Below are 11803 nucleotides of genomic sequence, written 5' to 3'. Positions count from 1 at the left end.
GGAGGGAAGCGCGGGAAAGGGAACGAAAGTGTGACAGAAGTTCGGTTGTGGTGGCTCCTCCAGCACCGGGACAGCTCAGCATCACCCCGGGGAGAGGCGGGCAGAGGGCGCGCAGGGACAGCACAGGCCACGGCCCGGCAGGCCGCACCCGGTGCTTGAGGGACGCGGCCTCAGCAACGCGGGCAGCAGCGCCTGGACTCGAGAAGGAAAAGCGCTCCATGCTTGCATGGCCCCACCAGGTGGCAGGTTGTTAGAGGGAAGAAGCCTCCCCGAAGCAGCAAACACAGGTTTGGCCCAAGGACTGCTTCCACTGTGGCCATGGAAAGGACAGAAAACAAATCCAAATGAACTCCAGAGCAACAAGAAACCCGGAGGGCATCTACAGCCTCTGGGGCCCAGCAAGGTACAGATCGCCCTGGAGTGCAGTGAGGCACCTGCCACTCAGTCTGACCATGCTGTGAAATACCATATCTGAGGAACAGAAGCAAACCCAAAGTGTTCCTTTTGTTCGCTTCAGCAGAGCACAACATACAGTGCTGACTGCACAACTCCATCCCCAACCTGCAAAGCCTACACCAGACAGCTTATTTCTAAATCTTTATTTGTTTTCTACACAGAAAAAACAGAGGAATGTTGAAGCAGCAATATTTAAACACTAGCACGGAGCCATCAATCTGTGAGAGTGTACAAAATGCAACACGGGGCCATCTGTGCGGTGGTCTCTGCTAAGGGGCAGGACGGGGGGAGGTCCAGGAGCAGCCTCTTCACAAACAGGAGCTCTATGCAAAGGTGGAGCCATTCCAGCCCACATTGGCAGCGTTCATGTCAAAGTAGTTGACATACACCCTGCAGAAGAGACACAGGAGCACACAATAAGTATTTGTTATGTACTTTTATATAAAGTAATGAGACAGGGCAACATAACAGGGGCAGTGCTTCCTGATCCTCAGAAGAAATGTCAAGCTTCATTTTTATGGAGATCTAGCTGACTTCTCTGGCAGAGCCTCCAACAGGCAATATCCTTCGGAGTCCCTGGAGCTGTTCTTTTGCCTTCTTTAAAATACCAACTCTTCTTCAGTCAGGGCCTGCTCAGGCACCAGACAGTATTTGGTCAGCAGCTTGTCAGAATAATCTTCAGAGATCAAACCCTTTTGTTCCTGAGCACTGCAGTCCCTCACGCATGTCAAACAGGCAGCCTTACAAAAGCCAAGCAGGCCCTCAGGGCTGGCTCTGCACTTCTCGCTTCCAGACCCAGCACATCAGTGGCAGCAGGTTCTTGCCGTCTCACTGCTGCACAGACGCTCTCCCAAGGCCCCACGGCCCGTGAGGGAGCTGCTCACCTGCTGGTTTCTACTTTGCCCATTAGCTCCAGCCTGTTACTGCTTGTGCCTCCAGCCTCCCATCACCAAAGGACATCACACCTCAGCAGCAAAAAAGCACCGTGTACAACTTGTTGGTCCTCTGGAATTTTTCATACTCAGAGAATAGGAAGCCCTTTAACGGAGGACTCTCAAGGGAAAGATGCAGACATCAAACTCTTAAGTGGACATGAAAACACTACAAATTATCACTTTGTATTTTCTCAATCACATGGACTTACTCCTGGCTTTTGCTATTTTTAAATGAACTTACCGGAGCAGTTTCAGAGAGCCAGTTAATAACATCATGTCCCAGCCTTACCTGTCTGCAGATATATGCAAGTGCTTAGAGATCAGATCACACAGGAGCTTGGTGTAGGTCTTGTTCTGCTGCCCTCCAATTTTGCCAATGCTGTACAGGCTGCAGACTGCGCAGGGATCAGTGGAGCCCCCAAAGGACATCATCTGATCAGGTACGATGTGCACAGCAATGTACTGCGGGAAGAGAGGAAACATTAACAGCATATCACCTTCCCTCTCCTATGCAAACTTGCTTTAGGTACCAACTTCGAGCAGTGCAATTGTGTACTGTACATGCCCAGGCCCATGGCAGCACACGCTGTGGGGGTCCCCCAGGCTGGCTCTCCCCTTTAGGAACAAGGGATGTGTTTGTGTAAAGCTGCAGGTGGGATGGGAGCTCCTGTCCAGTACAGCACCGCTGCTGCACAGGGCAAAGCACACACGGCGGGAGATGAAGGCCTTAAAATGGTGTTTGTGTCACTCCCTCAAATCACTGACAAGACACCCAGCCTGTCTGCAGTCCAGCCTTATCGCGCTTTGGTTTCTCAGGCTGCAGCAGTCTGGCCTGAAAGCTGTTGTACCTGGCCCGGGATAACCTGGAGTAGCCGGGAACAGAGCTCCCCGAGCTGTTCTCGGCTTTGCCAGCCTCGCTGGCCTGGCAGACACCACCCCGTCCCCACCGTGCCGCTGGCACAGCTCCGCGGCTGAAATCCCGGCTCCCGGGCACAAGCACAAACAAATCTCCGCCCTTGTAGCTGCTGGAGCACCGAGATTCCTGCAGGTCAGGCTGCTGCTCCGGGAGCCACCTGGCCTGAGGCCGCAGGGCAGTCCGGCCAGGGGAGCGGACACCAGCGCTTGCTCCCGGGCCGCACAGAGCGGGCGTAGCCCCGCGGCCGCCCCGCCGGGTCTCCCCTCATTGCCGGGCGCCGCGCACGCGTTCGCCTCGCTCCCAGCCCACCCCCGGGCCCGGGGCTGCCCCCGCGGCCCTTCCACCTCCGGTAGCGCCGGCCCCGCCGCCCGCCCTCACCTGCGCGGGCTTGCCGGTGGCCTTGGCCAGCTGCTGGGTGAGCTCGCCCAGCAGGCTGTCGGGCACGGCGTCCTTGCAGACGTTGGTTTGGATGGTGAACATGGGCATGGTGGCGGGGGGCGGCGGGGCCGACGGCAGGAGCGGAGCGGCGGAAACTGCGAGAGCGGTGGCGGCAGAATGGAGCGAAGAGGAGGCGGCGGCGCTTTTATTCCGCGGGGCCGCGCCGGCCTTAAAGGGACCGCGCCCGGCGGGGCGGGGAGAGGGAAGGGGGAGACGGGACTGGCCCCCCCGGCTGCTGCTCTTGCTGCGTGTTACGGCCTCCCTCCCGCCGCAGCGTTCCGGGAACAACTCCCCCCACTTTCCGCCGTTATTCGCGTGCTTTGTTACTACTATTGAGCATTTTTGAAGTTCTGTTGTAGTGCTCGTCCCTGGCACTGCGCCCTGCTGCGCTGAGCAGCTCATACATAACCCGGGATCCACGCATGTGGTGCTACCGCTTTAGGTTTTGCAGGATCAGGGCCAAAAGGGGCTACAGGCCCTAGCTTGGCAGTTGCAAAGAGGGATCCTTGCCTTGGCTCCGAAGGGAATTATTTTCTTTTGCAAAATAAAAGCACATTTGTACGTTTTTTGTTTTAACTGTGTGTATAGCTTTAACACAATGTAAGCAGAAACATCTGACTTGTTGGCATGTTAATTATTCTCTAACGTTTTTCAATCAAATGGAAGGCTGATCTATTATTCCACAGCATCCTTATTTTCACATCGTATTTCTCTACTTGAAAAAGGCAGAAGTGATCTCTTTTTTTTTTTCTTAGAAATGAAATGGTGCGTGTCTATTCGGAGGTGAGAGGCAGACTGGGAGATGAGCCTTACGCTGGGCTGTGTGATGCGTTGCACGTAGGCTGCAGAGGGCTCAACTCCCCACCCTACCTCGTATGCTGCCGTGACTTGCAGTGACTCAGGGTAGGCTGAAGAGTATCAGGCCCAGACCTCTCCATGCAAATCTTTTACACACAGGAATCAAGCACTGCTACTGCTAGAAAGCTTGACCATACATACATGTTACACATGTGAACACACATAGCTCTGAACAAAGAGTAAGGAATGATATGGGGAGGTTTTGGAGTGACACAGGCTGTAACACTGAGAAGTGGCAGGACTGGAGCATTTATTTTTTTTAGCGATTGACAGTGCTATTAAGAAGTAATGTTGTCAGCTCCCTGCTGTTGTGTACTTCCACTTATTCCTCCCACCTTCCTGCCTCCCAGAGCTGTTGCATGGAGGTGGGGTGGGGATTCTGGCACCACCACTGTGCTTGCTCTGTGGGCCGCCAGGCCAAAAGTAGCAGAGCGTGGGCATTGCTGCCACAGAGTGGCGAGACATCTGCAATTTTATTCTCCTTTGGCTCCTTGACAAAGGAAAATGCAGTGTGTACATTTTCATAGCTTCTAAAAATGCATTTTTAGAAGTTAACTAAATACCAATGTGCTTCTGCATACCCCTCAAGTGATTGCACCACACTCATGCATTCATGATACATTTTCTGGATGTACAGCATCTCTTTTAAAACAGAATTGCCTGTGATTAAAATAAGAACAATGAAGAAATGTGTCTAAGAGAAAAAACTGAAAGGTAAAGTGTTTTACAGAAATATAACAGAGAGCATTCTGATGATGTGCCAGAGACAGAAGCAAAGGCAGCTTTGACGTTCCCTGTTAGAGAGTATACTTGTTAGCAAGTGGAGGTGGTCTTAATTGTGCTCATGCCATGAGGTGCCTTAGGAACACACATTTCAGGGTCTGGATGCTCTGAGATTAATTCTGAAAGCATCTTGCATAGAAAGGCTTCAGAAGACATGTGGGGCAGGCTGAAGTTTTACTGGAGCCTGACTGCAAATAGCAGAGCGGGGGCATTCACAGGTTGTGGTTGTATTAGTACATACCCAGCTACATCCCCGTTAAAACCAGAGCACCTGGAGCAGGGAGGAGGAGCTGGGAGAGCAGCAGAGAATGCTGGTGCTGTGGCTCCAAAAACAGGCAGAGACAGCGTTCTCTGAGCGAGTGGCTCTATGAAAGCAGGTTGATTTCTGGAAAAGGAAACTGCCTCCCTGTGGAAGGTCCTGCTGTGTTTAAGGCCTTTGTAGCCATTCTCCCAAAAGAATGTCTATCTCATGGCATGTTTCAATGGGCAGCTCGGCAAGGCTTTAAGTGAACAGTATTTAATAAGATATACTCTATTTAGATACTAAGTAGCACATTGCTTTATTGGCTGTGCTGCCTTGATTCACCAAAGCAGCTTTCATTTGTTATCCCAACAAAGCATTTTTTGCAGGTTGAGGTGCAGGCTTGTATTTAAAGACTGTGGTTGCAAAGTGAAGATGTGATGGGGTAAAATGGGATGTTCACAATAGAGCTCAAACAGGGGTGCGATGGGGTTGGTTCTTCGAGACCAAAAAAGAAGTCATAATACACCTAACTGTAGAGATTCAGGAAACATATCTGTACTCCATCTTTTTATTTTACTTTGGAAGCAAATGATCTTATCTGACGCAAGGCTTGAATAATAAATATTTATATGTAAATCTTCCTTTCATAATTCACCACTTTGGCCTCTGGGAATGTCTCGCTGTGCTTCTGCCTCATTTTGAGCTGTGCTCTGATCTTCACTGTCGCTGCAAATTGTTCAATGGATGAAAAGGGGAGGGCAGAACAGTGAACAGTGGGTTTTTCCACTTAGGCCCTCTGCCTATGCTGTGCCCTGAGGGATGCACAGCGCAAGTGTTTCTGCTAAGCAGCTGGATGTCTATGTAGTGTTACATCTAAGGAGGACCTGGACTGCAATCCATCCCTTTTAAATAAGAGGCAATCATGTGTTTCCTCCTTTTGAAGGGAGGTCTGTATGCCACATTGATAGCCACATCTATTGAATTAAACGTATTTTGAAATCAGGTCAGGATAATTCTATTTAAATTTGTCCAGGCTGTTGAGCATGAACAGAGCAAAGGCATATCCAAATGGAGTGTTCATCTTCACACAAAAGACTTAACTGATTGTAAAAAAGAAAAGCTTCTGTTAAGAATATTTTGAGCAGACACCTTCCATCTCAACCACAGGCCTTTCCAGAGTAACAAGACATTCTCAGTCATAGGGCTCCTGCTGGAATTTTACTTTTATTTAAGCAGCAGACAAGATGTTAAAACAGCAGTGGGTGGCAGCAGCTAAGGTACTGCTGCCGTTTGCGTTTGTGCCAGATACGGATAACGTGGCTAGAGCTGCAGGGCTCAAAAACTGCGGTGAGGGTTCAGGAAGAAGCTGTTACCACCGGAGGGCACCTCAAGCAAAGGTGGTGTTGTTCCAGCCCACATTGCCAGCACTGATGTCGAAGAAGCTGACATAAATTCTGAAAGGGAAGACAGACACATGAGCTGCAGAGTGCTGCGGGCTGGCCAGGGTACTCCTGCAACAGGCCACACACAGCCAGGCTGTAGACTGTCCCCTGTGGCTTTACACTTATCAGGCCTTGCAGTCGCTTCCCCTGCCCCCCTTTAATTGCTTGCCTACTTGCATCCTGGAGTTCCTATGGTTTTTCTACTTCTTGTTTTAAGAAGATCTCAGGATGCAATTCTTATGTCTGTACCTGGGCTTTTGCACATGTGAGATCTGTGGGTTCATGCAATGCCTGAACCTCTGTTATTTTAACTAAGAAATGCTATGCTTTCTGGGCATTTGCATTGCAACTCATACAATTGCTCCTTTCCTCCCTTAAACTGGACAGTTGCTCTATTCGCTTGGCGTTTAGCCTCTTCAAGCAGCATGTTAATTGAAGAACACCAAAGGCCAAGCTTGGGATTAACAGTTTTATCAATCTGTGTAAAGTCTTGTCAGACAAGTTGTGGTATAAGCTCACCTGTCAGATGGTATTTTCAGTTGTTTGTTCAGCAGGTCACAAAGCAATCTGGAGTAGACCTTGTTCTCCTGCTCCCCTATCTTGCCAATGCTGTAGAGAAAGCACACAGCACAGGGGTCTGTGGAGCCACCAAAGGATATCACCTGATCAGGAGAGATCTGTATTGCTATACACTGTTGGAAGAAGATGAAAAGGAATATTATTTTTTTTTGGCATATTGAGAAAGGGTTTGAAAATCTGAGAAGGTGTTTGTGTCCCCAAACTGTGGTAAAAATAGGTGCATGCCTATCAGTTATGCTTTTCAAATTTTCCTGCATGTACTTCGTTGCACTTTTAGGCTTCCTAAATATTTTCCTGCAAGTCACAAAGATGAGAAGGTATGAAATACAACCATGTTCCTGTGATGTACCATTTGGGAATGGTCACTGCCATCACAATTCTTTCATCTGTTGCAGAATGGCTATCTTCTTAACTAAAAGCTCTAGCAGCACATAAACCAAAACATCCCAGGCACTCAGAGATGCTTTTCACTAAATTGCAAATAGTTTCACTCTTGTTCTTATTAAGTTACCCTGCAGCACAGATCCTTCCCTGTCTGCTGTCTTCTCCTTGAAGAGTTGCTGCCACACCTTGCCTGCCACATGCGAGGCTTTCATGTGCTGACGTCCTACTGTGCAGATTTGTGTTCTGTTCTAAGATGTTCACTGCCAGTACAAAGACATCATACTATTTAGGCTTGGGAGTCTCAGTTCCTAATAATTGCTGTAGCTGATTAAGGACAGTTGCGGGGGAAGCAACAGCACCTTGTGTGCTGGGCTGCCCACCTCCAGGCTCGAGCAACTGCCTCTGGCAGCAGGTCCTCTGCTTTTGTACCCAAACACGCGTGAAGCCCAGGGCAAAAGTGACCGGGTGGTCTGGAGTTCACCACATAAACAGATTCTGCTGAAACACTCAAAATCAGGCAAGAGGCATGCATGGGGATTGCTCTCGAGGAGGCAATCACAGAAATGCTGAGTGTCTGACAACTGCTCCTGTGAACACCATGCACTGCTGAGAGATGGGTTCTGGATGCTCAGCCCAAGTGCACTGTTGGAAAGGAGGACCCAGCAGTAACATTTTTACTGACTCCAAGAGCTCGGTGGCCTGCAATATCTCCCAAATCTCCTGCGAGCCACCAAGCTCTCCCTGCCTGTGCGGGAAGGTCGGGTGCAAGCGGTGGTGCGCGATTGCATTGCTGCTGCCCTGCGTTCCAGAGAGATTTCGCACCTCACTGGCTCCTGCTGCAGTCTGCCCTGCTGAGGTAAATGTGAACTGACACAGCAGAGGTCTAAATCAACATCCTCCTCATTAAACAAAATACAGCCTAATCCTACTTTTGTTCTTGATAGCAGGAAAAATAGAAGAAAGTATCTATGTTAATATTCATGACCAGGCTGCAGTTTTCCCTGCTGCTAATACACAGTGTCAGATCCACACACTGGGGAATCCAGGGATCAGTTCCTTTGGCATCCATCTAGCTTCTGTTCTGTTCTTACCCACGTTTATTAGCAGCGCATCGTTAGAACTCAGCAGCAATTAACCCTCTTGGTAAAACAAGCTAGCCTGAGTACCAGGAGTTGTCTGGGTAATTAGTCTTGGCCGTCATTTCCAGCTTGTTTGGGTGCAAAGTGCATCAGACCACAGCCGTACAGGATAAGCCATGGAGATCCTGCTGAGATATCACCTGCTTGAACCTGTTCTCCTCTGGCTGGACACCCTGTGCTCTAAACTTTATGCCAAATGAAGGTACGTATGTGACTTTAACATCTGCCCCAGAAAACAGATTATTTAAAAAAAAAAAAAAAAAAAAATGAAGTGTTAATCAACATTGTTTTCTTCTGAGATCAGTTTGAAAATGTTTGAAACAGTATTTCCAGTAGAAAAAAACCCTACTCAATGAAAAATAAAAATCAGGATTTTTTTAAAATGGTACCATTTCCTGCGAGAGGAAAGCTCTGCATTCCAGCCTACCCTAATCCTTTCCTTCTTTCTGTGTTATAACCAAGAGACTCTTGCTTTCCTATTGCCTCCTTTGTCATGAAGAGCTTGCATGTCCTCTTCGAAAAAAACAAAATCTCTTTGTTATTCCCTGTATATTTCTAAGTCCCCTTGCATATTCCTTCCACACGGCTGCACAAACCTGTTCCAGCTGCATCCCAGCCCTGGCCTCTAGCTTTATATTCAGGAGCTGTTATGCAAGAACCACCAGCTGACACACCCCCACCCCCTCCAATAGCAAATACTTTTTTGCTAGACTCATTTTAAAAAAAATATTTTTTGAGGAAAGATAGAACACATCAGTTTTACATAAGAATTTCATTATATTACTGTATGTGTTGGAGAAAAAAAGAAGTCTTACTCTCATTTACAGTTAAGCCTGCTTTCTGTGGAGACAAGGCTTATACAAGCCTAAAACATACTTCTGACTATTCTCTGAGCGAAGTAACTCTGGTCAAATGTGGCAGAGATTGATTTCCTACATTTAATGAGACCAGCTGATTGCACAGGACTCCGTTACTGTCCCTAGAGACAGAGGAGCCCCTTTATCAAACAGACAAACTGCCTGGAAGAGACAAGGATCCAGGCTTCTCCAGGTCGATTGGCTTTTTATCTGGACACCAAATCAATTTGATGAGAACAGCTAACCACATACAACTGTTTCAAAGTCTGTAGCCACACATAGCCTACATGTAAATATATAGCCTGCATGGAATACCATCATATACAAAGCTAGTTTAAATACTTCAAGTATTTTAAGACCTCAGCAGAGCTAAGTTACAGCAAGCATTTGACATTTCTACAGAGAGAAGATTCTAAATACTAGTGAGTGGTAAGGTATATTAGTTTTTAGAGGCTATTGCTGAGAAATAGCTCACTGCATATGCACAGCTGATTAAATAAAGAAAACGTTTGAGCATCTGGACTTACCTGTGCTGGTTTGCCCATTGCTTTTGATAACTGCTGGGTGAGCTCCCCTGTGAAAGACTCTGGAACTTTATCCTTGCTTACGTTTGTGTTAACAATGAATTTAGGCATCTTTATATTTCAAGAGGGTTTTCTTTCCGCTCACTTTGGTCACAGCTTTATTTCTAACTCACCTGCAAGCTGACTTACCTCACTGTGCTAGTAAGCATCTCAGGAGCCTTTAAATAGCCAGTGGTACCTTCTGCAGGTGCCCCCGGAGTTGTGGGAGTGCCTGAGGAGGGACCAGGCGGCGTGTGCCATCTGCTAATGCAGGTACTCCATGTACAGCTTTCCTGGGGAAAAAGCTGCTTTTTGTGGTCTGGAAATGAAAGCATCCATAATGACACTTCATATTTGGATACAGCCTGGCCGTGAAAACCGGTGTTTTCACACAAGTATTGCAGAGACTGTTTGAGAGTGGGAGAGTTATAATGTGTCTCTTTATAAAAGTCTCATGATTATTTTAAAAAATTAGGTGGACGCCTCCGTTGTGAGGTCTGGAACGTTTTCTGTGGAATAGATCATAACAGGAAAACCCCAGTATCACATGTTGTGGAGACTTTCCCTCAAATATGACTAAGTCATAGATACCTTAAAATTGGGGTCTTGATTTTCCACTGTGGTGAGTACTGGATTCTACCTGCTTAGAAGAGGTTTGTTTTCAACTTACTCCTTTGTTGTGCGAATAGTCCCATAACAGTCAACAGGATCTCCTGAGAGACAGGAAATCCACAGGCTTTCCAAAATGAGAGGGTTTATCAAGAGTAGAGTATGTGGCAATGCTGAAATCAGTCCTATTTGCTGCCCAGTACAGTCTTACATGATTCAGATGGGTCAGATGGTGTTTGGTAGGGGGTGTTCACAATGAGATATGTTTGGGAAAGCAGATTGAAAATGCTGATGGGGATAAAAGAAATGGTTTGTTGATCTCTCCATGTAAAAGGTCTGGGTGTCTTTATGCCCAGTTGTTTCTGTGACTTAGGGGCTTTTCTATTCTCCGCATCCCCCAACCTGTGGAAAAGAGGGAGGTTTCTATACCTTGCACTAAAGGCTTGTACTGCAAAGGTGTAACTTAAACAAATACTTAAAAAATGGTGAAAACCTCCATATGAACATGCTTAAGTTGACTGTATGGTATATGTTGAGTTTGTCAGTTCCTTCACTGTTCCTTGCTGTAAAAAGCCAGCAAATGAAACATAAGAGATGGTGTCCATGTACAGCCCGTGTTAGTGGATTGCATTCCTTGTATCTGAAGCATTCTGAAAATAATGAAAATCCTGAAAAAAAGTTCCAGAAATAAAAACTGTTTGTACAGACTTTTCAGGGCATATTTCCTGTGTTAAAGCATTAAAAATAAACTCAAGTGATAGCTCCATCTGTAAGGTGAGGAACTGCCGTTTGTAATATTGATGAATTGTAATATTGATGAATCTTTTCTTCAGTGATCAGTTGAAAGCAGGTGGCAAGATCCAAAGCATTTAGTCAGAAATCATACTATACTTGTTTGTGGTCACTTGGAAAAACTTTGACTGTATTTCCAATGAACTTCCTAAACTATTTTTTCTGCTGGTTACAATAATCATTCTTTATTCCCAGCTTGCTTACATAACAAGAAAAGCATTTCCAAAACAAACTCTTTCTTCTCTGGAAACATCTGATGTAATTCCCAGAAGCTGATGTACCAGGTGTCCTTAGACACCACAGATGCTCTTGGGAGTGTGCTGTATTTTATAGGAACCATTTTACTTCTTTCGTGTACAATAATAACTCTGGCAGGTCCTTCTCCATGCCTAGAGTTACTAGGATATTCTCCGCTGAGATTTTCATTACAACTCCAGAAAGGTTTTTGCACAGTACAATTTCAACTTCAATATTTTTTTTCCTGTTACCATGGCCAGAACATTTTTTCTTAATTTACTCTGCTAAGTTTTGAACCCATATCTGTTTGCGTCACCCCACATTACATATCCAGCTTTCCCTCTGTCAGCCTGCTAGTCAAATATTTCAGACTTCTGTGTTTCCCCAGACTCATGATGACTTAGACTTCTTAATCCTTCCTTCCCCTGGTTTCTCTTAAATTATTTTACTTGGTCCTTCATGTTTCTAATACTCCTCTCTGCACTGTTGGTCAGCAGTTTCCTGGTTCTGAGGGCATCCGAGCTGGTGAGGTCTTGTTTAGGAAAGCGCAATAACGAACTGTTCAGGTACC

General features: G+C 46.7%; 2 protein-coding genes and 1 long non-coding RNA gene across 3 annotated transcripts in view; 1 reads left to right on the top strand and 2 right to left on the bottom strand.

Moving 5' to 3' along the window:
- Nucleotides 1–584: 584 nt before the first annotated feature.
- MIF (macrophage migration inhibitory factor) lies at nucleotides 585–2926 on the bottom strand. Its single transcript, XM_065033742.1, has 3 exons — nucleotides 2686–2926; nucleotides 1681–1853; nucleotides 585–846 (listed from the first exon to the last, which is right to left on the bottom strand). Exons 1-3 carry the CDS (start codon nucleotides 2791–2793, stop codon nucleotides 780–782), a joined length of 348 nt encoding a protein of 115 aa, XP_064889814.1. The 5' UTR covers nucleotides 2794–2926; the 3' UTR covers nucleotides 585–779.
- Nucleotides 2927–5851: 2925 nt separating this feature from the next.
- Nucleotides 5852–9855, bottom strand: LOC102092102 (macrophage migration inhibitory factor). The gene is made up of 3 exons (XM_021289638.2): nucleotides 9559–9855; nucleotides 6592–6764; nucleotides 5852–6084 (listed from the first exon to the last, which is right to left on the bottom strand). The coding sequence occupies exons 1-3, from the start codon at nucleotides 9664–9666 to the stop codon at nucleotides 6018–6020; spliced, it is 348 nt and encodes a 115-aa protein (XP_021145313.2). The 5' UTR covers nucleotides 9667–9855; the 3' UTR covers nucleotides 5852–6017.
- The window catches only part of LOC135575640 (uncharacterized), a 46608-nt gene continuing 41562 nt past the window's right edge, over nucleotides 6758–11803 (top strand). Inside the window, exon 1 of the long non-coding RNA XR_010466796.1 lies at nucleotides 6758–8376. This is a non-coding gene — a long non-coding RNA (uncharacterized LOC135575640). The remainder of the gene's footprint in view (nucleotides 8377–11803) is intronic.

This window comes from Columba livia, chromosome 17 (genome assembly GCF_036013475.1).
Source record: "Columba livia isolate bColLiv1 breed racing homer chromosome 17, bColLiv1.pat.W.v2, whole genome shotgun sequence".
Classification (NCBI taxonomy): Eukaryota; Metazoa; Chordata; class Aves; order Columbiformes; family Columbidae; genus Columba; species Columba livia.
Note: the sequence above shows the minus strand (reverse complement) of the source record. Positions and strands in the feature narration are given on the sequence as shown.